General features: G+C 40.1%; 1 protein-coding gene across 1 annotated transcript; it reads right to left on the bottom strand.

Annotated features, from left to right (window-relative positions):
• Window positions 1-5,190: 5,190 nt before the first annotated feature.
• LOC5571796 (protein O-GlcNAcase) lies at window positions 5,191-23,476 on the bottom strand. The gene is made up of 5 exons (XM_021857052.1): window positions 22,061-23,476; window positions 18,067-18,908; window positions 17,930-18,003; window positions 16,592-17,115; window positions 5,191-6,311 (listed from the first exon to the last, which is right to left on the bottom strand). The coding sequence occupies exons 1-5, from the start codon at window positions 23,217-23,219 to the stop codon at window positions 5,485-5,487; spliced, it is 3,426 nt and encodes a 1,141-aa protein (XP_021712744.1). The 5' UTR covers window positions 23,220-23,476; the 3' UTR covers window positions 5,191-5,484.
• Between the last annotated feature and the right edge of the window lie 4,375 nt (window positions 23,477-27,851).

Below are 27,851 nucleotides of genomic sequence, written 5' to 3'. Positions count from 1 at the left end.
TGGATCAAATCGACTCATATTATGGATCAGAGCACTATAAAAGCAATTTATTTGTGAGGTAAACGAATGGTGTGTTAGTAAAAGCATACGTTTTGGCGTTTCTTTCGGAACTGTGGTATGGTTTTCAATGCCCCACAGTTATGAATCAACGTTTCTGGAAGTAGGGGGAGATCCCCCAGTGCCGGACAGCACCCAATGCCGGACAAAGTTGAAACATTGAGAAATCATGGTTCAATCAAGATGGTGTATTAGTAGAAAAGAAAGCTATTATGTAGACTAATGTTTGCGTAGAATATCCTTGAAAAATGCATCCCTTTTTAAAAAAGTAGAAAAGTTTGAAAATCTTTAAAAAATTGACGTAAGGTACCGTGGGGTAAGTGGATGCAAAAATCAATATTCAACTTCATTGTTATGTACAGCTAACTAGAATGATGTAATTCAAACTTTTTTCTGTGGATAACAAATGAGGGACTAATTTTCTTCAAATCGTCATTTATTTCTATTTTTCTGATTGTTATGTATTGAGTATGAGGGACTTGAAAAATTTGCGACAAATGATCCACTTGCCCCACCATGGTGGGGTAAGTGGATGACCAATAACAAACATCTGTTCTCAAAACAAATCTGGTGTAATTATGTATAGTACGAATGCTATTACTCTCGTTCTTGTTTTTGAGTGCTAATAATGTTACATTTTAAAACTTTGAAATTATAAAGTATCTTTATTTAACTAAAATATATGCATATACATATTTTATACATTAGTTCACACTAATTCGAACACAAAAATATTGGAGCTAGAATAATAATTTGAAGAAAATTCATCCATTTATACACATAAGTTATATAGAAGTATTGTAGGATTATTCCTAACGATGTTTTATAAAAACACTCGTAGTTTCAAAATATTAGCTACATTTACTATTGAATAACAAACTGAAATCCTTTTATTCTATTTATGAATATATATGTATCATCTGTCTAGAACAATTTATATACTCAAATAAGGTACAATTATATGCTTTCAAGTGGAAAATGTGTATATTTTGTCTACAACTTAGCTTAGATAAACCACGAAAAGTTTCGTGTTAATTTAAAAATAATTACTTTTTTATACCAGGGAGGTTAAAATAAACTTTTAGGTGAATTAATTCAAATTTTCTTTTGTCAATTTGACAAATTTAAGCTGGGAATGAATAAAGTTCAGGGAAAACAACATTTGCGGATACTTAAGGTGAAGATGAATCGAAGCCAAACCTCAAATTTTCAAGAGCACGAATCTGGAGAACCAAACATCCGTTTAAGCTAAAATCTTAATCGATTGGTCACTAGCTGGTGGTGACTAATCGATTAAGTTTTCACCTTAAACGGGTGATCGGTTCTTCAAATTTGTGCTCTTGAAAATTTGAGGTTTGGCTTCGATTTATTTTCACCTTAAACTTATTAAAATTATCGTAAGCAGTCTGCCAATAAATAATAATAATACTTGATCCACTTACCCCACCCCATTAAAAAGTAGGGGTAAGTGTACCATGTACAATATATCTGTATTTATTTATAAACATCACATATTTTTCATTGTGATTCATTTAATTAGAACTGAAAAGGTCACCACATGTCGAAAAAACTAATAGTATTCGACTTTAGACAGAGATGCAGTGGATGTTTGATTGATGGAAAATAATTTTTAAATTAGTTAATTTTAGCAGCAAACAAGTTTGCTTGTGTTAGTGTACGTGTAGTACCAGCTTTGCAATAGTTTCAGTGTGGGCATAAGAATATAACCTAACACGAAGCAATGGTGCAAAAACATTCAACATATTCAAGTATTTATGCTTAATATTGACGAATGATCCACTTACCTCACTGATACACATCCCCCACTGTACCTTATCTTCTTAATTTTGAGCCTATTTAGTAATTATTTTGAATATGAAAAAATACTTTGAATCCCGCAAGCATGATCGAACATAATCCTAATTTGATAGTATGAATGTATTTTGTACCATAATTGAAGTAAATATGGACAAATTACAATTTTGGTTAAGCACCTCCTGTCCCTCAGTTTCGGACAGGGTTCCGACGACCATGGTATCAAACATGCAATAAAATTAAGAAGAATGAACATTCATAACAACATCGTAAAATGTGCTATTTTTCATCATACATGAAAGAGGTTTTTGATAGGCATCTTGCAAACTAAGAAAAACTCAAATTATTTTTGTAAATGTTGCAATTGCATTGAATTGGTAATTATAAACTATTTCTATAGTGTACACATTCAATGATGTTCAAATTTACAGAATTCGAGGCATTTCCAGATCGTGTCCGGTATTGGGTGCCACCTTTCAAGATCCCAAATTGATCGATCTAAAATACATCATCAAAACACAATGTCAAAATTCATATTTATATTTTCAAATTTATTTTTGTACAATATAAAAATGATAATATTTATCATAAATGGGTAACACGAGCCCATAAAATCAATATTTTTCGAATTATGAATTTAGTGGCTTAAGTGTCCGGTACTGGGGGATCTCCCCCTACAGTTGACATTTTATTTCATACAGACAGAAAAAATATGATAGAGTATGTTACGATGGATTGCGATGCTGTACAGATTTATGGTTCACGTAGGTAAAATGTGTTCCGCATAATTGCAACTCTATTTGAGGAGATATTCTCCGGTTAAGCCAACTTTGATCCATATCTGTGTACTATCTAAAACTGTGGGGTGACTGTACGCCGATTTACTTGGTCCATGTCTGTGTCCCTACAACCTCGATTTTGGCCCACGCTCTCCACAAGAAATAAGCATTGAAGTAATGAGAACCATGTACAAGTTTTTAAATTTACTATTCCAATCACGATTGAGCTATTCGCTCCCAAAACGACAATTCGACCGCTGAAGTGTGCTGCTGTCGTCATGATGATGGTTTCCGAAAGCAATGTCAAACCCATTCATGGTTTCAAAACATTCGGAACAAATTTTTTATTTTTGCCGCTTAAGTGATGAAGTTGAATGAAAGTCAAAGGTAAAGAAATATATTTGTGAATGATATTTTTAGGCGCAGCGAAGAATGTTTCGAAACGTGTTTTATTCAAGTGCAAAAATCGCTCAGGCGAAAGTTCCAATGAAACTAACCTCACATATTCTGGTTTTCCAACCTCAAATTAGTGCTCCTACCAGCCGGATCTCCATTTTTATGAAAGTAGTGGAATAATATAAAAAAACAAACGATTGCATGCCCTGCCCAGCGCACCCTTCCGGCTTTCGTGACCTTCTGGATACTGGGTTCGCCGTAGAGCCTAGCGAGCTCGTGATTCATTCTCCGCCGCCACACACCCCTTCATCCGCCGTTCTGACGTAGTCACTTCCTCCGCTGTCTCGACTCTCTGCTCCTGTGTTCTCCGTACCATTCAGGTGTTCACCGTAGTGCTGCTTCCACCTTTCAATCACCTCACGTCCGTACGTCAAGATGCTTCCGTCCTTATCCCTACACATTTCGGCTCACGGCACGAAGCCTTTTCGGGATGCGTTAAGGTTCTCGTAGAACTTTCGCATTTCTTGTGAACGATGCAACTGTTCCATTTCTTCACATTCCGCTTCTTCCAGGCGGCGCTTTTTGTCCCGGAATAGGCGGGTTTGCTGCTTTGTTTTCGTTTATATCGCTTTACGTTTTGTTGTGTTCCTTGCTGCAGCATTGCAGCCCGCGCTGCATCCTTCTCCTCCAAAAACTGCCTGCATTCTTCGTCGAACCAATCGTTGCATGTCTTCCTTTCCACGTACCCGACGATGCTCTCGGCTGCAGTGTTGATGGCTGCTTTTATGTTGCTCCAGCAGTCCTCAAGAGGGGCTTCGTCAAGCTCGCCCTCTTCCGGCAACGCTACCTCGAGATGCTGCGCATCTGATTAGCATATCTATGTCAGCCACACTTGCTTAGTCACAGTCTTTGAGAAAACCCACTCCAAGAGCTGCTGAAATTCAAGATCATCTAAGCAAGATTTGTTTCGTGCGCATCTTTTGTTTAAATCCAGGCATGCGATTAATTACGCCACGTGTATGAGATGATTTAATCCCAGGATTCAATCCTTGATCGATTGTGTGCCGGTAAAAATGAATCGAGTTAGCATCGATATTTTTCTCAGAGTTGATTGAATCTTTCTGTCTGACAGAATACTGGAAACGTTTCTAAAAGATGACATTGTCAACTTGCAGTTGGCTGCAAGCCTTGCGGACATTTTTGTTGGCATTTTGACCGGCATGTAATGACTTCTCAATTAGATGGGACGTTGAGACTACTTACTCTTAAACAGAGCATAAATAAGATGCAATCAGGAATTTTGGAATGAATTTCCGAGAAATTTAGTAAAAAGTAGTACTGTGATTGTCAAATCGTCGACTCAATTCACTTTAACACGAATGATAATGACTGATAGTGGGGCCAACTTGCAGTCCACTGGCACTGGACCACTGTAGTGTTTTGATACAATAATTAACCGTTTCATAATACGGGTATAATTTCATTACCTTCCTACTACTTCTCCTCCTATTCTTAAGCTTTTATTTATCCTAATCCACTACATAACGTCAAATATTCGCATTCGAGATGAAGAGGGATTCCATGACAGGGATTCAGTCCTGGGATTGAATCTTTGCTCGAATCACGCACGCTGAGATTGAAAAATAAGGATTCAAAACGATCCCACTTTTTGAGATGGATTCAAAGCATGCTTGTTTAAGGTGAAGATAAATCGAAACCAAACCTTAAATTGTCAAGAGCACAAATCTGGAGAACCGAGCATCCGTTTGAGCTGAAAACTTAATCGATTGGTCCCCACCAGCGAGTGACCAATCGATTAAGTTTTCAGCTCAAACGGATGTTCGGTTCTCCAGATTTGTGCTTTTGAAAATTTGAGGCTTGGCTTTGATTCATCTTCACCTTAAATCTGGGAGTAAAAGGATGATCCTAGAAGACTGCTTAGTCACATAAGTGTAATGTTTAGTCAATTTGATATCAATCTACAAAATGTAATACAAAACGGAATTTCGATTGCGATAGTTCCATTTACGTGACAAATTCTATTTAGGTACGTACCTCCAACCGATTACGTAAGTTTCGCCGCTCACCTTAATTCTTTGGTATGCAGGGATGTGACATTTTCACTAACCATACAGAATCCTCGTTAATTTTTGATAAATAACTAAACATTCAGCTCGGTTTATTACGTTATCAATCGCAAAGCCTTGCTATATCATATACGCTCCGTTTCGATCGGCATCGTTAAATCGACAAGATTTTGTTTTCTATGTATTATTGTGAAGATAGAATACGAAAATCAGTTATAAGCATTTCATACCTACTATATCTACGTTTCCAGTCGTACCACTATCCAGGTGCGTTGGCTCGAAAAGAAAGGTGAGTAAAAGCTTGTCCTGTACTTACCAAATAAGCAGTAGATCAACGAGAGATTCGTCTATCAGAAGCTTCGTCCCATGTAGAGAACCGGGTCGTACTCGTCGCGGTAAATTTCGACAAATCCGAGCTTGGCGTAGAACTGATACAGGAAGCGATCCGTCTTGTTGACGCAAACATGTGTTCCAAAAGAAGTTCCATGCGTTCGAAGCGCTGCCAGCAAAAGAGTGATGACACGTTTGCACATGGTTTCGTCTTCGATTATGTGCGGCTTCAGAATGCGACAGCTAAGCAACGAAGGATGCGAATTCATAACACAGGTAGGATAATCTTCGCTGAAGTTATGGAAATATGTAATACAGTCACGAATCATTTGTGGCAACGCATTGGCCGTGTCTTTCGGGGATTCGTTTCCTTCGGAGGGTGACTGACCCAAGATAGCTAATGGGTACTTCAGACACATTTCCGGTATCCAACATTGTTCAAGGTTTCGAATGAAGTTTTTCACATCCAGTGCCGCACATGCATAGCCAACGACCTCCGAATGGTTGTCTTCTATTACCATACAAAACTGCGGTGTTAGCGTAAGGAATGGCCCCAGATAGCGGTCGGCCAAAACACTTCGTAGGTTTTCCGGGCAACGTTCGATGAATTCGTCTCCATCATGCAGTGTTCGGTAGCACACGCTGTACAAATTGGCTTCGTCTGCGAAGCAATAGGGCCGGAAAGTATACAGGTTCACGGCGGACGTTTCGGGAAGTTTGTACAGGAAGAGATCGTTGGCGGCATCCAATGGGATGAGACGCTGCAAGTCTGCCACCAGTCCACCACGAAACACCCATGGCTCCTGGTCACCTGACATGAACGTTTCTTTCCATCCTTTGCTGAACCCTGTTGAGGTAGTAGGAGAATGCCGTTTCATTAGTAAGTACATTTACTGCAACAGTAGGGCTGGTAGCGACTATGTATAAGAACTTTAGATACCTTATAATAAGGTTATAATATGCATGTAAAAAGAGACCGAAAAGAGAGTAGCTAACATTGATCAAAACCGATCGAACACTAATCAAAACACAAAAAGAGACTTAACATGACCCTATAGAAATACTTCAAGTTACTCTGAGCAATGAGTATTCGACCCAAGCGGCTGGACAACATTGCTCAGAGCAACTCTTTAAACACCGAGCAAGCTTGAGTTACTCGCTTGTTGCTCACGATTATGTACGGTTACTTAGATCTCAAAAGCAATCGACATCAGTTGTGAGCGGTAGTGAATATTTATGTCAAATAGTTTAGTAACAGCAAACAGCTTTCGTTAGTCTCAGAGGTACCTTTGAAAACTGATCCAAACTTAATCATGTGTTATTTTTCAGCTACAATTCCGATAATTAATCGGTGTCGGTCCTAACAAAGGTCACAGGACCACCAAGCTGAAGCAGCTAGTACCGGCTGAGATCATAAAGTCCAAGAACAAAGACAAATTAAAGGCCATCATGTCCTTTGCAGTTGCCCAAAATTTTATGGCTCATAAGGTAATCTAGAATTATTATTATTATTATTTATTTTTTTAATTCATCTGAAATGAATGTTACTTATACTAATTTAATTCATCTGTTAATCAACTGCCCTTGTTTTCAAGCACTTCGGGATCGCTACAATATCCCCGATAGTATCAGAGATGCGCTTGCGAATGAAGCTCCTAATGAAGCAGCAATAATAGCTTTCTTCAAAGATGCGGGACTTTACAACAAAATTTGAGACGCTAAAGATGTAATCTTAAAACCACTAAACGATACACGACAACGCTGACACCAACTTACTAGCGATATGGATTACCGAAGGACTTTGACGCCTAGAAACGATACCTGATGACGACTATGCTGACCATAAATGGCTATCGATTTGGTTTACTATATGGATTTCAACGCTTACAATAGAATAGCTTACAATTTTAAAATGTATATATAAAATTCGAATGACAGGGGGGCCTCTCAACGCGAAGCCCTCTCTTACACAATGATGGAGACGAACCAGCCACAGGCTGAAAGTCTCGATAATAAAGATAATAATAATAATAATAATACTAATTTAATTGAATGTTACTTATACTAATTTAAACAAATCTAGGTCTCATCGAATCTAATTTTTTTTGTCTGAATACTGTTGACGACATTCTAAAATCAAATAGGTACGCTACATCGTTGAATGCAACACATCTGTAATTTTTTGACATAATATACAATTTTATTTTGTCTTTTGAACGCCGTCAAAAGATATTTTTTATGTTTGCCCCAATCAGAGATATTCACAATCAAAGTAGGCATGTTTTTGAGTGAAAAACAACAATAAATCCCAAATGGAAGGAGATAGCGAGTTTCTTCACTCACCAAATTACGCATTTTTCAAAGCTCTAAAAGTGTTTCATAGACTACTTTGATGAGAAATTTGAATTGAAAACTCTAGAGCCATAAAACCAGTTTTGTTCGGACCACCCTATGTCACCGTAGGAAAAAAGCTCTAAATCGGTCAATTTAAGAGATACAAAAAAACTTTTTTTGGCAAAGTTGCTTGAAATTGAATGGTCTACAACTTTGCTAAAGCATGTATAATATAATTTCTACAAATAAGAAAGTTAGTTACACAATTTCTATGAAAATGTAGTCCACCCTAATTTTCAATAAAACCAAACAAAGGGCTCAACTAATACAAACAACTTTGTAGAAGACCGTTTTTGTCTAATGTTTCATTCTAAAGCTCAAAATTCATCTTTTCGCGTAAAACTGATTCCTGGACCATACTGCAATGGACATTAGTAAAATTTTTGGTCGTCCGAATAACAAACCCTAACTGTCGATTTGCTCGATCAATGATTTCCGAACGATGATCGTTGAAGGTGAGTCTAGAGTCGAGTAATACACCCAAATCTCTAATGTGACTAACACGCTGAATTGTTGTATCGCCAATTATGTAGTCCTTACGAAGTGGTACTGCGGAGCGGTGGAAGGTGATCACGGAACACTTATTGATGCTGAGCGTCATGCGATTTAGTTCACACAAACGGACGAAAGTGTTCAGTAACGACTGCAGACGTTCGCAGTCTGCTAGGCTTTCAACGATGATATATATTTTAAGGTCATCGGCATATATCAACTTACACCAGACACCCAGTACAGCCGCAACATCGTTGAAGTAGAGTGCGAAGAGAACAGTCCAAGGTTACTCCCTTGCGGTACGCCAGAGAAGTTTTTAAACCAAGCGGAAGTATACGATCCAATCTTGACGCAGAGCTTCCTGTCGCAGAGGTACGATTCCAACCACTCTACCATAGCGGTCGACGCACTCATCCTAGCTAACTTGTGCAGTAGGATACGATGATCGATTTTGTCAAAGGCGGCCTTCCAATCGGTATAAACGGCATCTACTTGTTTCTCATCCTCTAGCTGGTTGACGCAACTTGAGGTAAAACGAAGAAGATTTGTTGTTACTGATCTGCCAGGGTAAAAACCATGCTGGTCGCTGGAGATGAACACTTTTGTTTTGGCAAAAAGGTAATCATTGATGACTGTATCAAACAGTTTGTAGCTAGCGCATAATGAAGTTATACCCCGGTAGTTCCGAACATCGCTTTTGTCACCGGTTTTGTAGACTGGGAACATGAAGGATTTTTTCCACTGAGCAGGAAATTGCTTCTGCTGTAGCGAGATGTTGAAGATGTAACACAACGGAACGGTAAGGACGTCGATGCATTTCTTGAAGACGATAACAGGAATCCCATCGGGCCCAGGAGTGATAGACGATTTCATTTTCTTGGAGCTGGCACGCATCGCATCATTAACAGTTGCACAATCAGCATTGAAAACACTTGAAAAATGCTTAGCGTAGAGTTCGCATTTTTCCGATGCAGTCGATGCTACTTCGCCGACAAAAGATACCGAGGCAGGGACACCATCGGTTTGCTTGCGCTTAGAGTTAACGAAATTCCAAAAACGTTTTGGATATCGACGGAGGCCGTCTTGCATTCTATCAACATACTGCGCGTAAAGATGTTCGTTGAGCGATTTGTATGCATCACTTGCATCTTGAAAGCGGCGCTTTTGAAGTGGCGTCCGCTGCTTGCGGTAGTGGCGTTAACATGAGTTTTTCGCGCGCTTTAGCGAACGGAGTCGAGCATTCCCTCATGGTGGCTTTGCAGGTGTACGCATCTTTGGAACGTTTGAAGGAAGCCAATTCAAGACAATATCGGAAAAATTTCTTACAGCAACGTTCACATCAGAGCAGGTGAGAATTTCGGTCCAGTCTAGACGCGCTAAAAAACCGTGTAGTAATGTAAAGTCGATGCGTTTGAAGTCCAATTGAGGAACATCTTCGTGATTGAACAAGGGTTCGCTATCAATAGAAAAAACGCGCAATTTCTAAAGGAGGGTGCGGGCGATCAGTTTTGACCAGAGCGACAGCGGCTTCAGTTACAACGCAAGAGTCGTCGTTGGCGAAAACTAAATCCAGGGTATGACTCCAGGGATTTGATACTCGGCAATACTGCTGTAAGTTTAACATTGCCATGTTGTCAAGTAAACATGCACTCGCCGGTCCAACACTGCTGAGTTCAACAGTAACATAGCTCGGCTCACTTTGTTTCCACACCAGGTTAGCTTGATTGAAATCGCCACAAACAATAATTAAATCATCAACGCATGCGCAGTCAAGGCTGTCCCTGATAGCATCGGAGAAGTATTTTACAAACACAATATTTGAACGCATTTCTGGAGGAATGTATCCAGCGCGCAGATGAACAGAGACGATTCTGCTGTTCGGATACGGGCCAGTACGAGCTCTAGATCTTCCACGGCACACTGAACTGGAGAAGAGTGAAATTTGCGATGAATAGCGATAAAGACGCCTCCTCCGGACTTTTTGTGGCTGCTATTTGTATTGCGATCATCCCTGTAGACAGCCTAGTTTTCACCAAATAGTTGGACAGACGTCACAGTTGCATCGAGATTGGTCTCCAACGTCAGATATTCCATGTGGGCCTCGATCAACGTGGTTGCGTACGTCAAGTGGCGGATTATTGAAAGCTACTCCGTCACCGTCAGTAAAATGCAACGGATAGAAAATAGGTGCGGGATCGTCAGAAGTAAAAACAACGCCTCTGGTGGAGACCGGTTGATCCCCACCGTCCTCAAAAGAACGTCCTATGGTTGATTCGCATTCACTAACCGCTATAGCCGACTGGCGCTCGTTAACGATGTTTTCGACTTGCTTACTCAAAGATCCGACCAGACTAGCGAGCTTCTGCACTTGGTTTGAAAGCAAATTTAGATCCACAGGTGATGATAATTGAGGGCCAAATGACTCCTTGAGAAATGAGCAAACACTACGTCCATTCAATATATCCCGGCATTTGGGACAGACAAACATTGCCTTCCCATTCGAAAACAGATCTCTGTTTGCGCGATTGTTGAAACCGCAACATTGCTGGCTTATGTGGAAATATGTATCACAGAAGCAACATCGTATCGGCTCGAGCTCATTGATTTCCAGGCTGCATTCCCCGCAATGTTTTTTTTTATCCATTCTGCTTTGTACACTTTTAGTTGGTGATACATAGTATCAAACGAAGTGGTCTGTAGGGGTTTGTAGCTGGTGCTGACGGTCGTAGAAAAGCAATGTAGTGAACCGAAGAACTACGATGAAAACCAGGTTCCGGAATCTCTCAGGATTACAAAAAACGGGGTACTTCAAGATCCTAACGTTCTTCAGGATGAAAAACGCGAACGGAGATTTAACACGAAAAAACAGTAAAACTCAATACAAAATATCACAATAAAAAATACAATCAACAATATACAGCAGTGATGGCAGAAAATGTATGTCGTGAAAAGTGTACTGCGATCTGGGGATTTTTTTTATTATCGAACAATTTGGGCCGGAAGTTCTCCGATTTGCATGAAATTTTCACCAAAGGTAGAGCTCGTGGATACATGACCAAAAGTGATATTCAAAAAAATTATAGTGGCCTATTTTCCCGGAATACTCTACATGAATTTTCACGATTTTTCTATATACCTCAAACTTTGAAAATTCATATCTCCTGAACTATGCATCGTAGAACAAAAGTTTTTTAGTCAAATCGAAAGGAAATTTTCTCAGCAATCTATTAAAAATATAAAAAAAATAACATTTCTCGGAAAAATTTTTACTATGGAGAAAATTGTCGGAAAAATAGCAAAAAAAAAACTATCGTCTGTATCATGTAAAATTTTCAAAAAAAAAATTTTTTGTTTCATCAATCCATACTCTAACTTTCGTCCATAGACGAGTGGTATATTTTACCGTTTAGGCGACAGAACTGAAAAACTGATGACCACCCGCACGCTTCCCATAGAAAAATGTGTTCTATTGTGGGCCTCATAACCGTGCGCTAACGGCGGCAGTAATTTACACGCATTGTAAGTGTAACGCAGTAAACCATCCTTTCCTTTCCAGTCAGAAGAAACTTTTCGTCAATCGGAGCACTATCCATTGGTCAGTTGGGTGTTTTGTATGTCCTTTATTCGTAACCTTTACTATTAAGAGCAACAGTCTTTAATTGAAAACGATCCTAACATTTAATAATATAGGTAATAGGAACTGACGCACGCATGGGAAAATTCACTCACTCACTCACCCGAACGCCACCGATGAAAAATAGCAAAAAATCTGCTGCTATCGAACATTCAGTGATAACTGAACCGTTCTAGGCGGAGTGTAACATGAAAGTGTCGAAACCGATTGTGTAAAAGCGACAATCAGAAGGAACGCGAAGAGAAGTCAATACTGTCACCCCACAGTTATGGATAGCACACAGATATGGATCAAAGTTGACTTAAACGGAGAATATCTCATCAAATATAGTTGCAATCACGCAGAACACATTTTATCTACGTAAATCATAAATCTGTACAGCATTGCAATCAATCATAACATCTTCTAGCATATTTTATTCGTCCGTATAAAATAAAATGTTATCAACGATAAGACGATTCCGAAAGAAACGCCGAAACGTATTCTTTCACTAACACACCATTCGTTTGCTACACTGATAAATTGCTTTTATAGTGTTCTGATCCATAATATGAGTCGATTTGATCCATAATAAGGACCCTCCTGTTCCACTGATCCACATCTGTGGGATGGACAACGTTTGAAATTTCTTTCGAAATCGACACTTTTTCGTAAATAACCGCGATTGTTTATGTGTATTCTCGAAAACAATAATATTCGGCATTGCCAGGCGGGTAAATTTGTGTTGTACAAGGTCACCATGATTTGTAATCATATTTTATTCTAAAAAATGACCCTTAGCTGATCCATAACTGTGGGGTGACTGTACCAATACACTTGTATCTGCGAGGCACGAGATAATGCACTTAGCATCCATTCGCCGAATGCATTGCACTGATTGTGAGGGAAACACAATAACTGAGTGAGTGTTTCCCATGCTTGACCCTCAGTATCATATAGTTGCTAAGCAAAAAGGATATTTATGCATACAAAAAGTGCTATTTGTAATTTTCTTTTTTTTTTTCTATCTTTATTAACGAGATTTTTAGCCCTGGGCTAGTTCATCTCGGGACCAACGGCTTTACTTCCCTTCCGAAGGAAGTCGTCACTGAAATTTTTAGTGACTATCTCGGGGATGGGATTCGATCCCAGGTCCTCGGCGTGAGAGGCGTGTGTTCTAACCACTACACCAGGTCCGTCCCCTTAAGTAATTTTCTTGCTTTTTTCAAATTTTGTTGAATTTATCAAATGATTAGATAATTAACTAAAAGCGCGCGAATAAATTTTCAGTTTTGTTTTCTATACAAAGTGATATATTTGATATAAATTCTGATTGTTCCTTGGAAGAATATAGTATAGTATTTGCATGTATATAATATCAATCAACTGTATAACACTCAGGGACGCTATCTATTGTTCCATTGATGGCTGCTGTGGAATATTCCACTGCCAGTCAGCGTGCAGCCTCTACAGTTGGCGCCAACCCAACAGCGCGCCAAACTGTATTGAGAAGCGTACGCGCGTAATGAATAATTATTGTATGTTTTGTCTGGCCGTATCGTGCGCCTATATAAGGCGCACCCATTGAATTTGTAAGAATGTAGTTTATTTCGTTTCTCCACCGAGTAGGCATGCTGCCTCTCAGTGGTAATAAATCTGTTAAAGTGAAGCCGTTCGCTTGATTTGCCGTCCGTTGTATCGTAAAAGACACAACGTAGGAAAGACGTCCTGGCCGAAACAACATATTAACAATATATTCATAAGTTTTCAAAGAAAGTGGATCTTGAGATTTGATCCTTCAAACGTTACCATAATGATTGATTGTAACAAGAACTTCCCGTGCGGCTTTCATAGAGGCTGTTAGCTTTAATACTAAATAACGTTGCTGATGAAGGGCACACAAAACACCCAACTGACCAATGGAGAGTGCTCCGATTGACGAAAAGCTTCTTATGACTGGAAAGGAAAGGATGGTTTACTGTGTTACACTTACAATGCGTGTAAATTACTGCCGCCGTTAGCGCACGGTTATGAGGCCCACAATAGAACGCATTTTCCTATGGGAAGCGTGCGGGTGGTCATCGGTTTTTCATTTCTGTCGCCTAAACGGTAAAAGATACCACTTTGGCATCTATGGACGAAAGCTAGAGTATGGATTGATGAAACAAAAAATATTTTTTTGAAAATTTTTCATGATACAAACGATAATTTTTTCGCTATTTTTCCGACAATTTTCTCCATGGTGAAATTTTTTTCCGAAAAATGTTTTTCTTTTTATATTTTCAATAAATTGCTGAGAAAATTTCCTTTCGATTTCACTAAAAAACTTTTGTTCTACGATGCATAGTTCAGGAGATATGAATTTTCAAAGTTTGAGGTATAGAGAGAAATCGTGAAAATTCATCTAGAGTTTTCCGGTAAAATAGGCCACTATAATTTTTTTGAATTTCAATTTTGGTCATGTATCCACGAGCTCTACCTCTGGTGAAAATTTCATGCAAATCGGAGAACCTCCGGCCCAAACCTGTCCGATAATTTAAAAAAATGCCCATCTGTCAAACTTGGGTACTTTTTGCACTACCGAGGGACCGAATGCAGTACTAGAAATTGAACTCAATCTGAGCCCGAGTGGGACGGACCTGTCCAAGAATCTGCTCGTCTCACACCAATGAAACCCAAACCAAACCAAATATGGGGTGCGATCTGCTCCTTGGCCATCGTTCATGTCCCGTACGAGAAAAGAGTAATGCATAAGGTTTGCTTAAGGTTTTCAAGGAAAAGCGTTTCCTAAGATTCTTGAGGCGCAACCTTAGTTGCACATCCATGCCAAGAGGAAGCATAAGGAACCTTGTAACATCTTGACCCATATGCAGAGTAGCTTATCATCAATCATATCAGCTGATGGCTGTTGCTCTAAAACTATCAATATCATTTGCGAGCTATCAATATCACTTTGATTTGACAAGCAATAGCAGTGATGCGATATCGCACTTTAGATCATGATCACTGCAGAATAAATGATAACGTGGTAGTTATTCATGCTTTTAATGTTTTTCAGTGACCAACACACCAACGTTTCAATATATCTGCACTGCCGTGAATCGCAAGTCAGTCCCATCTGCATTTTCGTCAAAATTGAGTTGAGCTCAGTTTTCAACATATCTTTTAAAGCTCTTTCAGCTGCACTAATAAGATAACATGATTTGTTCGGAAAAATTGAGAAAAAAACAGCAGGTCAAATTGTCCCATACTAAAAAGTAACCGCATATCAGTCCCACTACTGATTACTGTAACTTAAAAACTAATCGTGTTTTGATCATTTTTATATTTTTCTCTGGAAGATATTGTAGTAAAAAGCATGTTCCAATCCTCTGGAATTTTTTGAATATTCATATGGAAAACGAATTTGGAAACTTCACAGCCCATTTTCTCAATGCCTACTTTTTACAGATGGGACTGACTTGCGATTCACGGCAGTGCAGCACTGTCAAAAATATTGTACTGATAAATTTATTGTCATTTTACTCGCTTAACATAAGGCTAAATTAAACCCATCAGTGATATCCATAGTCTATCGCCATCAGGGCACTGGTGATGGAATCGACAGCATGACGTTGATGTAATATAGATTGATCCGAATTGTATCGCAGACGGCCTGTACAAATCAGCAAATTTTAAGTGTTGATAGTGACAGCGCGCAACTCTGCCCATATGTGAAAGGCCACTCACAAGAAAACAGGGGCTACAGCTTTTGTGTATGAGAACTTACTGTACGCTATTTATAGAATGTAAGTAAATGAATAAAATGATCGATTGTAGACAAATTCTTATTAAAACTCAGGTGGAATTTTACCTCTCACATTATGCAGCGAAATGTAATTTACACTACTTCTCAAACCTCTGGGGTAAACTTCCACATTGATGAATAGATGAAGTTCCATGGATTATGCACAGCCACTCAGCACTCAGCTGTTGATGCAATTATTCATACAAAAGGTTTAGGTTTAGGAAAGAGTATATTTTTCGTAAAAGCCTGCCGTTCAAGGGAAGAGCTTGGCGTTTGATACAAAAATCCCGTTGATTTTTAACGGCTGGTTTGCAGGGCCTGATATCAAGAGGATGACCATAGTGTACAGTTAAGCTTAGAGTCCTTCTCTGGCACTCAGACAGAGATCAGCCGCTCCTGAAATGACGGGAACAGACGATGTTGTAAGTCGCTTCTAGCGTGGAGTACAGACGCTCCAGGTTTGCAGAAACAAACCCCCCATTCCCAGTCAGCATACAATCAAAGTTCCCACCGGGGTTGAAAACCCAAACTTTTCTAAGGGGAAGAGGCACCCGGCCAGCACCGCGAGGAGGTAGGGATGTGAGTTGCTGGGCAGGAGGCTAAGGACCACACAATTCCGTTTATAATATTTGCAAGCTAAAAAAATAAAAAAAGCTTTTGCCTACTAAATATTATAAGACAATCCCATTACATAACTGAACATAAATTACTTAGAGATAATTTTGCTTATAAAAGATACTTTAGAGACCACATTTGCTTGATAAAGAGATTTATGAAACCTTTCAATGAAAACGGAGACTGCTTCCAGCCCTCTAATAGTGGTTATACTATATGTACTTACAGGTGTATCCTCCTTGGGTATGCGAGTTGATATTTGGTGGGAAATGGCCCAATGCAAGCCACTTTACGTAGGCGCTCAACAGCGAAAGCACTGCCACGACATCCCAAACATACGAAAACAGATCGTAGCAAAGTTCCTTATTGGCACAGCGGGCAATTTTTCGCGCCAGGCGAAAGATGTTCTGACAGACGTTTTCAAACGACTCAGCTCGCCGGATCCACTCTTGGACCTCACTTTTGTTGCATCCATCCTTGAGTTCACTGGAGTGAGTCGATGCAGTGATGACAGCCCCTGCCACGGTACCATTCAGATGGCTGCAGTCCTCGGAGTTTGTGCAGCTGGATTGATTAGAACTAGAACTTGTTTTACGGTTACGCTGTTTGCACAAAACGACGGCATTGGTTTTCAGCCAGTAGAATTCCGTGAGCAGCTGGAGGGCCTTGCTACCGTGTTCGAACGGTAGATAGAATAGATCACAGAGTAGCATAATATCGGTGGCGGTGATGTCCTTGTCACTGGGGCATCTGGAATTGAATGTGTTTATTCAATGTTTTTGCAGTGGGTAGATATGAAAATAACTATTAATCCTTCATTGAACTAGGACAGTTGATGCAAATTCAAACTTACAAGACGTGTTAAAAAAATGTGAGTAGTGGCGCGAGAAATGTCTCATGCATAAGGATCAAATGAAGGCTTTTAATCCATAGATTTTATGCATGAAAAATATCAGAACTATGTAGGAAGAATCTTTCAAGAATTTCTTAAAAGGAATATATCATAATGAGTATTTTATTGGCCTTTTTAGGCAAATACTACGGCTTTTTTGATAGCATGGCAACCCTGCTGTGTGGAAACTTTACATCACAAACTTTTTCATTTCCTTGCCATTTGAGCTTTGAATAAAAGTACAGTTGAATTCGTTCTCTCTGCCGCATTGGTTGTGTTTTATTAGCTCTGCTCTACATCCCAATATTTTTAGGCGATACTTCTCAAAGTGGAAGGGACTAAGGGAAGTAATGAAAAAACATGATGGATAGAACCGCAAGCAAAGGCTTCGTGCTGCAAGCCGAGATGTCCACAGGTAAAAATAGAAGCATCTTGATGCACGAACTTGTGGTGATCGAAAGATGAAAGCAGCAGTACGACAAACACCTGAATGACATATAGGCTCAAATACTGATAGTTGAGGCAGTGGATATTCGACTACCTAACCTAATAGCAGTTGACGCAAATCAACTATATCTCACTTCTAGGAATATTAAGAATGTTTCATAGTATAGAAATGCCGAAGTAGTAGGTATGAATAGTATTAGCGTTATATACAAAATGTATACTTACTTGACTTCAATCATCTCTGCGTTAGAAGTTAATGAAGTATCCGAACTTTCTATCTGCATACTTCCTGAACAAGTCTGTGAAATAAAAGATTTGTTACTATTCTTCCATTTCCTAAATTACATGCCGCTAACGCTTACCGATGTGGTTTCCGACATCATTACATCATCGAAATGCGTCTTCATCACGTGTTTCGGCGAAGTCAGATTGCTGCCGCATTCCATCGGTTCTGCACAGGTCCCGCCTGAAGGGTTTGCGCTACTGAAAACCTCGTCAACCTTAGCGTCTTCGTCTTCGACGTTGATCCTAACGCGGTTCACCACCACTTCGTCACCGTCGGTCATTTCGCTCGCATCGACCATTTTCACCTCATTCTCTTCCAAATCCAGCATTTTCACTTCCGAGTCTTCCTTCTCTTCACCATCGATTTCCTCTTTCGATTTGAATTCCTCGTCCTCAACTAGAGGAATTTCCGAAGAAGAAGATTTGCGCTTCTCACTCGATTCATCCAACTTTTTCTGCTCTAAGTCGTTTTCAATAATGGCATCTTCTTCCAATGGCTTTCCCTTAATGTCTGTTGAATCTTCGCTGCTTTCAGATTTAGATTTGTCTATCAGGCCTTGCGTGGCGACATCATTTTCCACTCCTTCGACAGCCTTGATACTCATGATTGGCACCGGAATGCTCGAGATCGGAATTGTCGTCGGTATAGACATGTTGGTCACTGCGGCTGCCATCGGATTTGGCAAAGAATCGTTGGTAATGACCTTGGTGGCGGATACCAGGGAGTTCATAATAGGTGCCGGTACGTTCTCTGGAGCACTGGTCACCGTACTGCAAACGTCGGCGAACAACTGCAGCTGAGTCGTGTTTACTTCCGGCACCGCCATGGTATTTGCACTGGTTGTGGTTGTTGTGTTGGTCGACGTTAGGGTCATGCAGGTGTTAACAGAGGGAATAATCGGAATGATCGGCATTACCACTGGGCAGAGGAAAGATATAATAATTCATTAATCATTGGGTTAACTGTGTTCGTTGGTAATAATATCAGGATTCTACAACATCCCCAGAAGATCATTCTCCATGAAAAAAAATTCATTTATCGAATTGATTGCCTGGATTGAGCATACCGTGGAGTTGCTATCATCTTCATAGGCATATAAAACATCAACTTGTTTCGTCGTTTAAAACCAAAGTTTTCGAAACATTCAGTTTTTCTGATGAAACACAGCTTAATAAATACTTTCATAGCTGCCTATTTGTATTGATCAGCAAGTTCATCTGCTGCAAACTGACTAACGGAAATTGACTCGCAAGTCGCAATAAGTCTAGTTTTGTCATTGGAAACTAAAATGTCCATCGCTCCTAGAACAACTCACAAAACAATTCCAACGGCAGGATTTTATTCGACGAGTGCTTTTCTGGCTATTTCTCTATTGACCCCCATTGTCATGGTCCAACTTTTTTTTTAGTTTCTAGAAACTCGTTTACGATTGATTTTATCTTAATTTATTTTATCTTATTTTATCGTTGATTTGGATTATGTCCCTGTTACATTTCAAATTTCCAATGGAGCGATTCTCAATCCTATCAATTTCACTTTTAATTATTTTATCCTTAACTTCCTACGACTTTGATCGATTATTTCATTACAAAAAAGCATTTGTGGACTTTCGCGTCACTGAAATCTTGGAGTCAACCGAAATTCGCGAATGGCGATATGTACCAAGCAAGCTTAATGTTGCCGACGACGCTACCAAGTGGGATGGCTTGCCCAAGTTATGCGCCAGAAGTAGGTGGTTCCGTGGTCCGGATTTGTTGTGGGGAAATGGCCGACGTTCTCCGCCCGCAATGAGTCGACGAACACCGAGCTACTGACAAATCTGCGGTTCATCATACTCCGCCGGAGCCGGTCATTGTCGTACAAAAGTTCTCCAACTGGAAGCGGTTGCAGTTTCATGGCACGAGTACTACGTTTTATGTCAATTTGCCGCTACACATCGCAACGCAAGCCCGCGTACTGTGGCCGTCTTACTAACGACGAACTTCGTGCAGGAGAAGCACGGCTGATACACATCGTACAGCAAGACGAATACTGAGAAGAGCTTCGTATCCTACAAATGGCTGAAATTCTTCCTAAGTCTAATGCTTTGTACAAACTGCTGCCATGGATCGACTAGCACGGCATTATGCGAATGAGGACACACAATGCGGCGTGCGATTACACCACCGAGGACGCAAAGAATCCCATAATCCTTCCACATAACAACACTTATAATTCAGCACTACCACCATCAAAATCACGAAACGGTGATAAATGAGCTGCGTCAAATATCCCAGATGCCTCACATACGGACTTGCTACAACCAGTTCGTCAGAATTGCTAGAAATGCAAGAACGAACGTGCAACACCGAGCATCCCGATTATGGCCGACCTGCCACCCGGTCGCCTAGAAGCATTCACCCGTCCGTTCAACCACGTAGGCATCGATTATTTCGGCCCCATCGAAGTTGTTCTCGGCAGAAATCACGAAAAGCGCTGTGGAATGCTAGCAACCTGCTTGACCACTCGAGCCGTACACATTGAGGTTGTCGACTTGCTCAGCAGTGCATCATTGGCATCCGAAACTTCGTCGCTTGTCGGGGCCAACATCGCAAGATATATAGCGACCGTGGCACCAAATTTGTTGGTGCAGATCACGAACTACAGCGGCTTCAGGCAACGATCAATCACGACGAAATGATGCGAAAGTTCGAAACAAAGCAGATCGAGCAATCCTCCGTTGGCACCGCACATGGGCGGCAGCTGGGAACGGCTGATACGCACCTTCAGGCAAAATTTGATGGCACTTCCACTTGATGAAGATTCCGCGCCAGCACTCACTCCAAACCATTTTTTGCTCGGTTCATCAAACGGCTCGAAACCACTAGTTAACTTGGATGACAGTAGCCATACTCTGAAGCGGAATATGTGCACATCGCAGATATTGGCGAATAGATATAGATAATAGTTATAGATAATAGATATAGATATTGGCGAATAGAAAAATTGGGTGACTATCTACCGGAGATCACCCGTTGGTTGAAATGGTTCCAACCCGTAAAACCCCTTTCTACCGGAGATGTCGTCGTCATCGTCGACCCGAAGTCACCACGAAAATGTTGGCCAAAAGGCAGGGTCATCGCTACGACTCCCAGCCGAAACGGACAGACCCGATCAGCGACAGTACAGACAGCCACCTTCGAGCGTCCCGTTGCAAAGTTGGCGGTTTTAGACGTTCAACGCGTAGACCAGTAAGCCAATCAGTAAAATATAACAATTATTTTCACCGCACTTACCCACTTGCCCCGCAGTACCTTAATACATATTTCTGTTTTATGAACGATTTAACAAATTTGTAATCGATGTAAATACATAGGAATAAGTTGGCTTACATTTAGAATTTTTTATAAGAATTTTAACAAAAAAACGTTGATGTTTTTTTAATCGGTTTATTTTGTCTGTGGTTTTATAATAAATATAACCCGTGTTTTCTATCGGTAGGTATGTCCACTCACGTTGAAACTGTGAACATGTCAAACAGTGCATTATCAAAGTTACCCTTATATTGAAAACCATATTTACTCACATTAAAAATCATAAATCACCTATAAAATAATCGGTGATCAATCAACCTACGACAAAGTTTGTCATTTAATGATAATTTAAATTCCAGTAATTCTCGCATACTCTGAGATAACGCCCTAAAAGCCATTGGTAACCACTTGTGTAGCTCGTTGTTTCTGAGCAAATGAAAGAATAAGCATCCAAACCAACATCACGGGCAGGTAGATAATGACCCTTTCTTCCCCATAGCGTTGTTAAATAACATGAAAATCCATTCAAATGCTCAGAAACAACGAGCTACACACATGGTTACCAATCGCTTTTAGGGCGAGATCAGAAGTTATGCGAGAATTGTTATAAACATATAAAATTATATTAAAGTTTATCAGATTCAAAAATATTCCGATTTTCTCCTGAAAATCTATCATGTTTCCCCGTTTTACAGTACTAATGAAGGAATAAACAAATCTGAAGAATGGTACATTCTAGGGGATGAAATACTGGGGAATGCTATACATAAAACTTACTTGTGAGCGCCGGCTGGGGCTTGCTGATCGGTCCCCAGGCCTCCTTCTCCTGGTAAAACTCCGGCAACCAATTGGCAATGGCGTTCTTCAGTGCCAGCCGTGGGTGGTATACATTCTTCGAGAGGAAAGCCGGCGCATCCTCTTGGCAGATTCCATCCTCATTTTCCGTTTCCAACTTAATGTCCGACGAAATGGACGAACTAATTTTGGTGTCCGCACTGCACTTGCTCCAGAAGGCAAGCGTCTGGATGGCGATGGCATTGGCGTGGAATTCACAGTTTGGGTTCGTTACGACACCGCGGAGCAGTGGAATCAGCTCGGGGGACCGTCCCGAGTATGGACCCAGGAAGACACGTTTCTGGTCGTAGTCGTTTGCGTGCAGATTGTCCCAGATGACGGGAGGCCGTTTGATGACCTCGGTAATCTCCTGGATGCATTCGACGGTGAGCAGTTTGGAAATGACCTTTGGGCCGGTCCACATGATGTCGATGCTCTGGATGAGCTTGGATCCCAACGTGTTGAGATATTCGGATTGCTTAACGGTCGGAACAGCTCGGGAGCTGCAGTACTGAGTGGGACAGAACAGGAACCGTGGACAGTTCAGGTGATTGTAGATTTCATTGGTGACCGAAACTTGAGCGTAGGCGAAACTCTGGAACACTTCCTTATCGGATTTGCTCATCTCTGGCTCGATATCGTCGAACAGCAGAGCAAAAGCTTTACATCCGAATTGAGAAACTTGATCCAGCTTTCGCTTGAGAATGCCAATCTCCTTACTGCTACTGTACGTAATGTCCAGTCCCGGCGAGAGAGCGTAGTAGAAATTGATGTTCTGTTCGTGGGCAGCCGTGATCAGGCCCGTAAGATGGTCAGCTTCCTCAACGGTGTACAATTCCCTCCAGTAAGCCCGGTGTTTGTAGTCATCCTTCGGGGCGTAAATATACGAGTCCATGCCCCACTGCTTCAGCTTCCGGAACAGATCCTTCCGCTGTTCGGTTGTCCACGGGCGACCGTAGAAACCCTCGACCACACCACAAAGGAAGCCCGACTGCTTTTCCGAACTGCCGCCGGAAGTCGAATTACTCACCGATCCGCTTGCGTTGTCTTGCATTACCGGAGAAGTTCGCTGCGGCTCTTGTGAATCCGAAATCTCGGCCATTGTTGTTTATATGTGCACCAGTCCAAACAAAGCTTCACGATATGTTTCGAAGTTTTTATGATTGAACCACTCTGTTAAAAGAATATTTCTACAGTTTGCAACTCTGCTCAACAGGAAAACACAGTTAATATGTTGTTAAACTACAGAAAATGCAATTTTCAACTGATTTTCGTCGAAAATTCACTGAATGTTTATGTTGCGGCGAGAAAATCTGCGGACTGGTGCGGAAAATAACACTATTTTGACATTTCTTTCGTATGTGTGAGTGTAATGTGCGCTGCTTGCTGGCGTACGTAACTTTGGTCGATGCGGCAGCGTTCAAAAATGCGACTGTGTGCGAGAACGATTTTGGATGTGAAAAACCTCCGAACGTGGGGCTGGGGAGGTGGAAAATTTGTAAACATCAAAGGGGTGGCTTACCGTTCAAGGGATCAACTTTGTTCTTTCTGAATTGGGTTTTGGTCATTGTTGAAAGAAATATTTGTTGGTAATGGGTTAGCTTAACGGTAAGTAACATATTGCCATTTTTATTTATAGTGGTTATCACGCCCAATGGTATAGGTGCCCTAGTGTAGATGTAGTTATGAACCTTAGAGGAAAACAATATGCACTCAGTCTCGAAAAACGCTCAGAAACCGGGTGTAAACATTTCAAATTGGGTAATATTTCCATATCCATTTTGATGAGTCTGGAAAGCGTCTGCAAGTTTCTTTGAGGAAAACAAAAATAAACTGTGTATGACGAGCGTATGCTAGTCTACGTGTGTTCAAATGTCACAAAACTCTATGAAGAGTGTGGTGAAATTGCCAATTTGACTCGAACAAAATGGTTTTTTAGAGCTGGCGAAGTTGTCATTTATTGTGAACATAGGGAGCCGGATCCTATTCTTGGCACTTTTTCACTTCGGAAGTGTTTTTTTTTAAGATACAGAGCTCATTGGCCACAATGTGCATTGTACTGAAGTGCTTCTTATTGCGAAGTTTCATACAATTCGGCCGAGAAAAACCCCCAAGCCAAAGTCAATCATTGAAGTGCCCAAGTAGCTCTGCACCCTAATTCCCCATTAAACATTTGACGGTTCAACAGTCGACTAAATTGATAAAATATCGGTCGATTGTTGCACCGACGATTATGGAAGTTTAACACAGCGATCTGTTGGAAACCCCAGTGCCGTAGTCACGGATTAACTTTAGACGGACAATTATCCTCCCGGGATTTGTGACACGAAGAAAGACGAGAACTTATTTTGCATTTTTCGTAACAACTTTACTCGTCGGAGAACTAGTATGGACTGGTAAACAATAAACAAATATGTACATTGTCCAATACACATCAGCATTTATGCTTCGTCTACTACTTCGCTTTTACAATACACAAACACAATCTTATACACATAAACATTATCTGTCACTATTGACCAGGGGGTTGACTCTCTCATTTTTAAACGGTTCTACCAGGGGGCTGTCACTACTATATTCTAACACGATCAACTGATTGATTGCCAGATTAAATTGGGTGACCGACGAAATCTGGTGTTTAATAGGTTAATTTGCTTTGATTTTACTTAAAATACCGATTTATCCACATATTTAGTACGATTACGTCGGCCTACCCTATTAAATCGGGTGATATTCGGTTGATCCCTGTGTTAATCTTCCGTCAGTGCAACAATCGATTTCACAGCGTAACAAAAATGACATTTTTGCGTGTCTCAAGAATCAATGTCTCAAGAATTATGTGTCTCTAGTAGGTTTTGGGTTGTCGAATCTGATGCCGTTCTCAGAAATGTTCGAGCACGTCACAATTTTTAGCTACAGGCTGCCAAAGTTATATAAAACACTGATTTCTTTGGTGTTGACATGAGATTTAAAGTATGATTTATCAGACTTTTTTGTAATCTAATTCACCAAGCATGCGAAATAGTATTTAAACTTCCAGTTTAGATATATTTAATTTAGTTGAAATTGAACGATAAAATTTAGATTCAACCGATTTTTTCAACATGCTTACAAGAATGGTTCAAAAAATCGTTTTTGATCCACACCGCTCATTGGATTCTAGATCAAATTCTGAGTGTTCTTTCAAAATTTGCTCACTAGCGGCATCTGGTGGTAGAATTTCAAGTTGGGTGGCCTATCACATGCTAGATCTTGACCTACTCAACACTTTTGATGAAGACGTCAACTCTCTAGGTAATCAGGATCCAGAAATATCCGTGTTCGAAAAATGTCAGGCTCACTAGCGCTATCTGGTGAAAGAATTTCAAATCATATAGATCATCATTTGTTAGTTCTTGAACTACTGAACAACTTTTCCAAACACACCATCTTTCTAAATAATCGGGATTCTGAGATATTTGTGATTAAAATATTGCATGCTCACTAGCGCCATCTGAGGGCAGAATTTCAAGTTAGTTGGCCTTTCATATGTAAGTCTTTGACCTACTAAGTAACTTTGTCGAAAACGCCATCTTTCTAGGTAATCAGGATCCTGAGATATCTGTGTTTGAAAAATTACATTCTCACTAGCGCCATCTGGCGGCAGAATTCCGAAACAAGCGGCCTATCACATGTTAGTCCTTGACCTAAGTCAGTATACTGAGCAACTTTTTCGAAGACACCATCTTGCTGAAAATCTAGATCCTGATATATTTGTATTCGAGATGCTGCATTGCGAAATGTTCACTGCATCGGTTCCTCCGGGACTCCGAAGGGCACTGGAAGGTGAGGATGTTTTCAAACTTTTATTTGTCCACTGACCAATTGGTACCATTGAACTGAACACACTTAAACGGTTTCGCCGAGAACCCAACAGCTGATATCTCGGTAATAATTTGACGATTCTCGGTAAAACTTTTACCGAGATCTCGGTAAACGTTTACCGAATCTCGGTAACGTTCGCCGAGATCTCGGCAAAAAATTCGGACTGCCGAAATCTCGGTAAAATAAGTACCGAGATTCGGCGTTAAAAATTACCGAATTCTCAGCTGTTGGGTTCTCGGCGAAAAAATTTACTGAGGTCGGTGAAATAATTTAAGTGTGAAGAAATTTGCTGAAGACATCGATATTCTATCTTGCCTAGTTTTAGATTTATAATCATAACTGGTGTGCTGAGTGAACGCGTACAAACTTAGGTTAAAATCACGATGTTTTCTTTACTTTTCGTTATTTTTTTTTGTCCGTTGCCTAATGTTAGTGATCGTTCAGTCTTTGGCTGAAGATGGTGTAAATTGTCTTTTTAATTTCTTCTTAACAAGCAAAAAGAAGAGTATATCTTGGAATAGGATCAACACCCGGATCAATTTGAAGGGAATTTCAACGTGTTTTTCGACTTTTAGCAAAGTGCGTGTACTCAGTACACTAGAGAGACTGACGGTGAGTTAAGCGAAATTATTCTACTACATGATTTTGGTACCTTTTTACTTGTTTATATCTAATGGATTTCCGTGCTATATATACTGGAAGCAGTAGGTACAGAAGAGATACTTCCCAGACTGTGGACAGACTAACATATTATTTTATTCTTTAATTGCAGGATACATAATTTCCAAGGGTATGTAAATATGTAAACCAAAGGATCGTGAAGAATTTAGCTGCACATATTTAAACTTTTTTGATTTAGAGCTTTTTGACTTGATTTTTGACAATTTCTTTATGAATACATATAAAAAATTAAAGATTATTTCAGGGAATAATAGAGCCTTAAAGCCCGGTTTGAACAAACAGTTGATGAAACTGTGCCAACAAAAAGAAGAAGACGTACACAAATCGATATTTGGCGCCTGTCTTCAAATCAGGCACATCTGACGTACGAAACTATCGCGGAATTCGCGTTATTTCTTGTATCGCTAAACTCTTCGAATCTCTTGTTAACGACAACATTTTCCAGCAAGTTAAACATCAAATTACTTGTAAGCAGCATGGCTTTCTTAACCCAATCTGCTCGATAACCCAATCTGCATTCTCAACACAATGGACAATGGCAAGTACGAAGCAGCCCTCTACGCTGACTTCAGTAAGGCATTTGACCGAATACACATATGAATAATCTTCAAATTGCAAAAAACAGGAATAAAGACAGGACTTCAGTTGGATCCAGTAGTATCTATCACATCGAAAACAAATAGTGCGCTTTCAAAATAACTTCTCAGCATTTCTATAACCTCTGGAGCACTCCAAGGTTCGATGCAGTTCGTCCAAACATGACATATTCATGTGAAAAGAAACACATTACATTTTGCCAGTTGTGCAATGGCTGTTACTGCCCATAATTGCATAAAAGTAACATTTGCATTTTTATCTATTTAAAATAATACCGCTGAGGGTTGCCAAATCACGAGTACATTCCACAACCATCATAAAATTTACAAGATTGTTTTATGTAAAAAAAAAACAAATCGGTTTGTCACATTGTGAAACATAACCGCATAACAGTCACACTACACGGGAAAGAATCCTGTGGTAAAAATTACTATTTTAGCTGAATACGCCCATTCTTAAAACTACCATGGAATTTCAGAATAAGTTAATATGTTTATAGTACATCCCACCACATCACTGGTAAAATGTTTTATCATCCGGTACAACACCAGATAAGGGGGTATCACTCGGGGTAAACTAACTTAACTAGAAT

The sequence above is a fragment of the Aedes aegypti genome, chromosome 1 (genome assembly GCF_002204515.2).
Source record: "Aedes aegypti strain LVP_AGWG chromosome 1, AaegL5.0 Primary Assembly, whole genome shotgun sequence".
Taxonomy (NCBI): Eukaryota; Metazoa; Arthropoda; class Insecta; order Diptera; family Culicidae; genus Aedes; species Aedes aegypti.
This window is presented reverse-complemented; position numbering and strand designations above follow the sequence as displayed.

Coding starts and splice junctions, on each gene's coding strand:
- LOC5571796 (XM_021857052.1), bottom strand. CDS start 23,219: ATGGCCGAGATTTCGGATTCACAAGAGCCGCAGCGAACTTCTCCGGTA. Junction 17,116..17,929: donor GCAGAGATGATTGAAGTCAA/GTAAGTATACAT, acceptor ATTCAATTCCAG/ATGCCCCAGTGACAAGGACA. Junction 6,312..16,591: donor TACCCAAGGAGGATACACCT/GTAAGTACATAT, acceptor CTACCTCAACAG/GGTTCAGCAAAGGATGGAAA.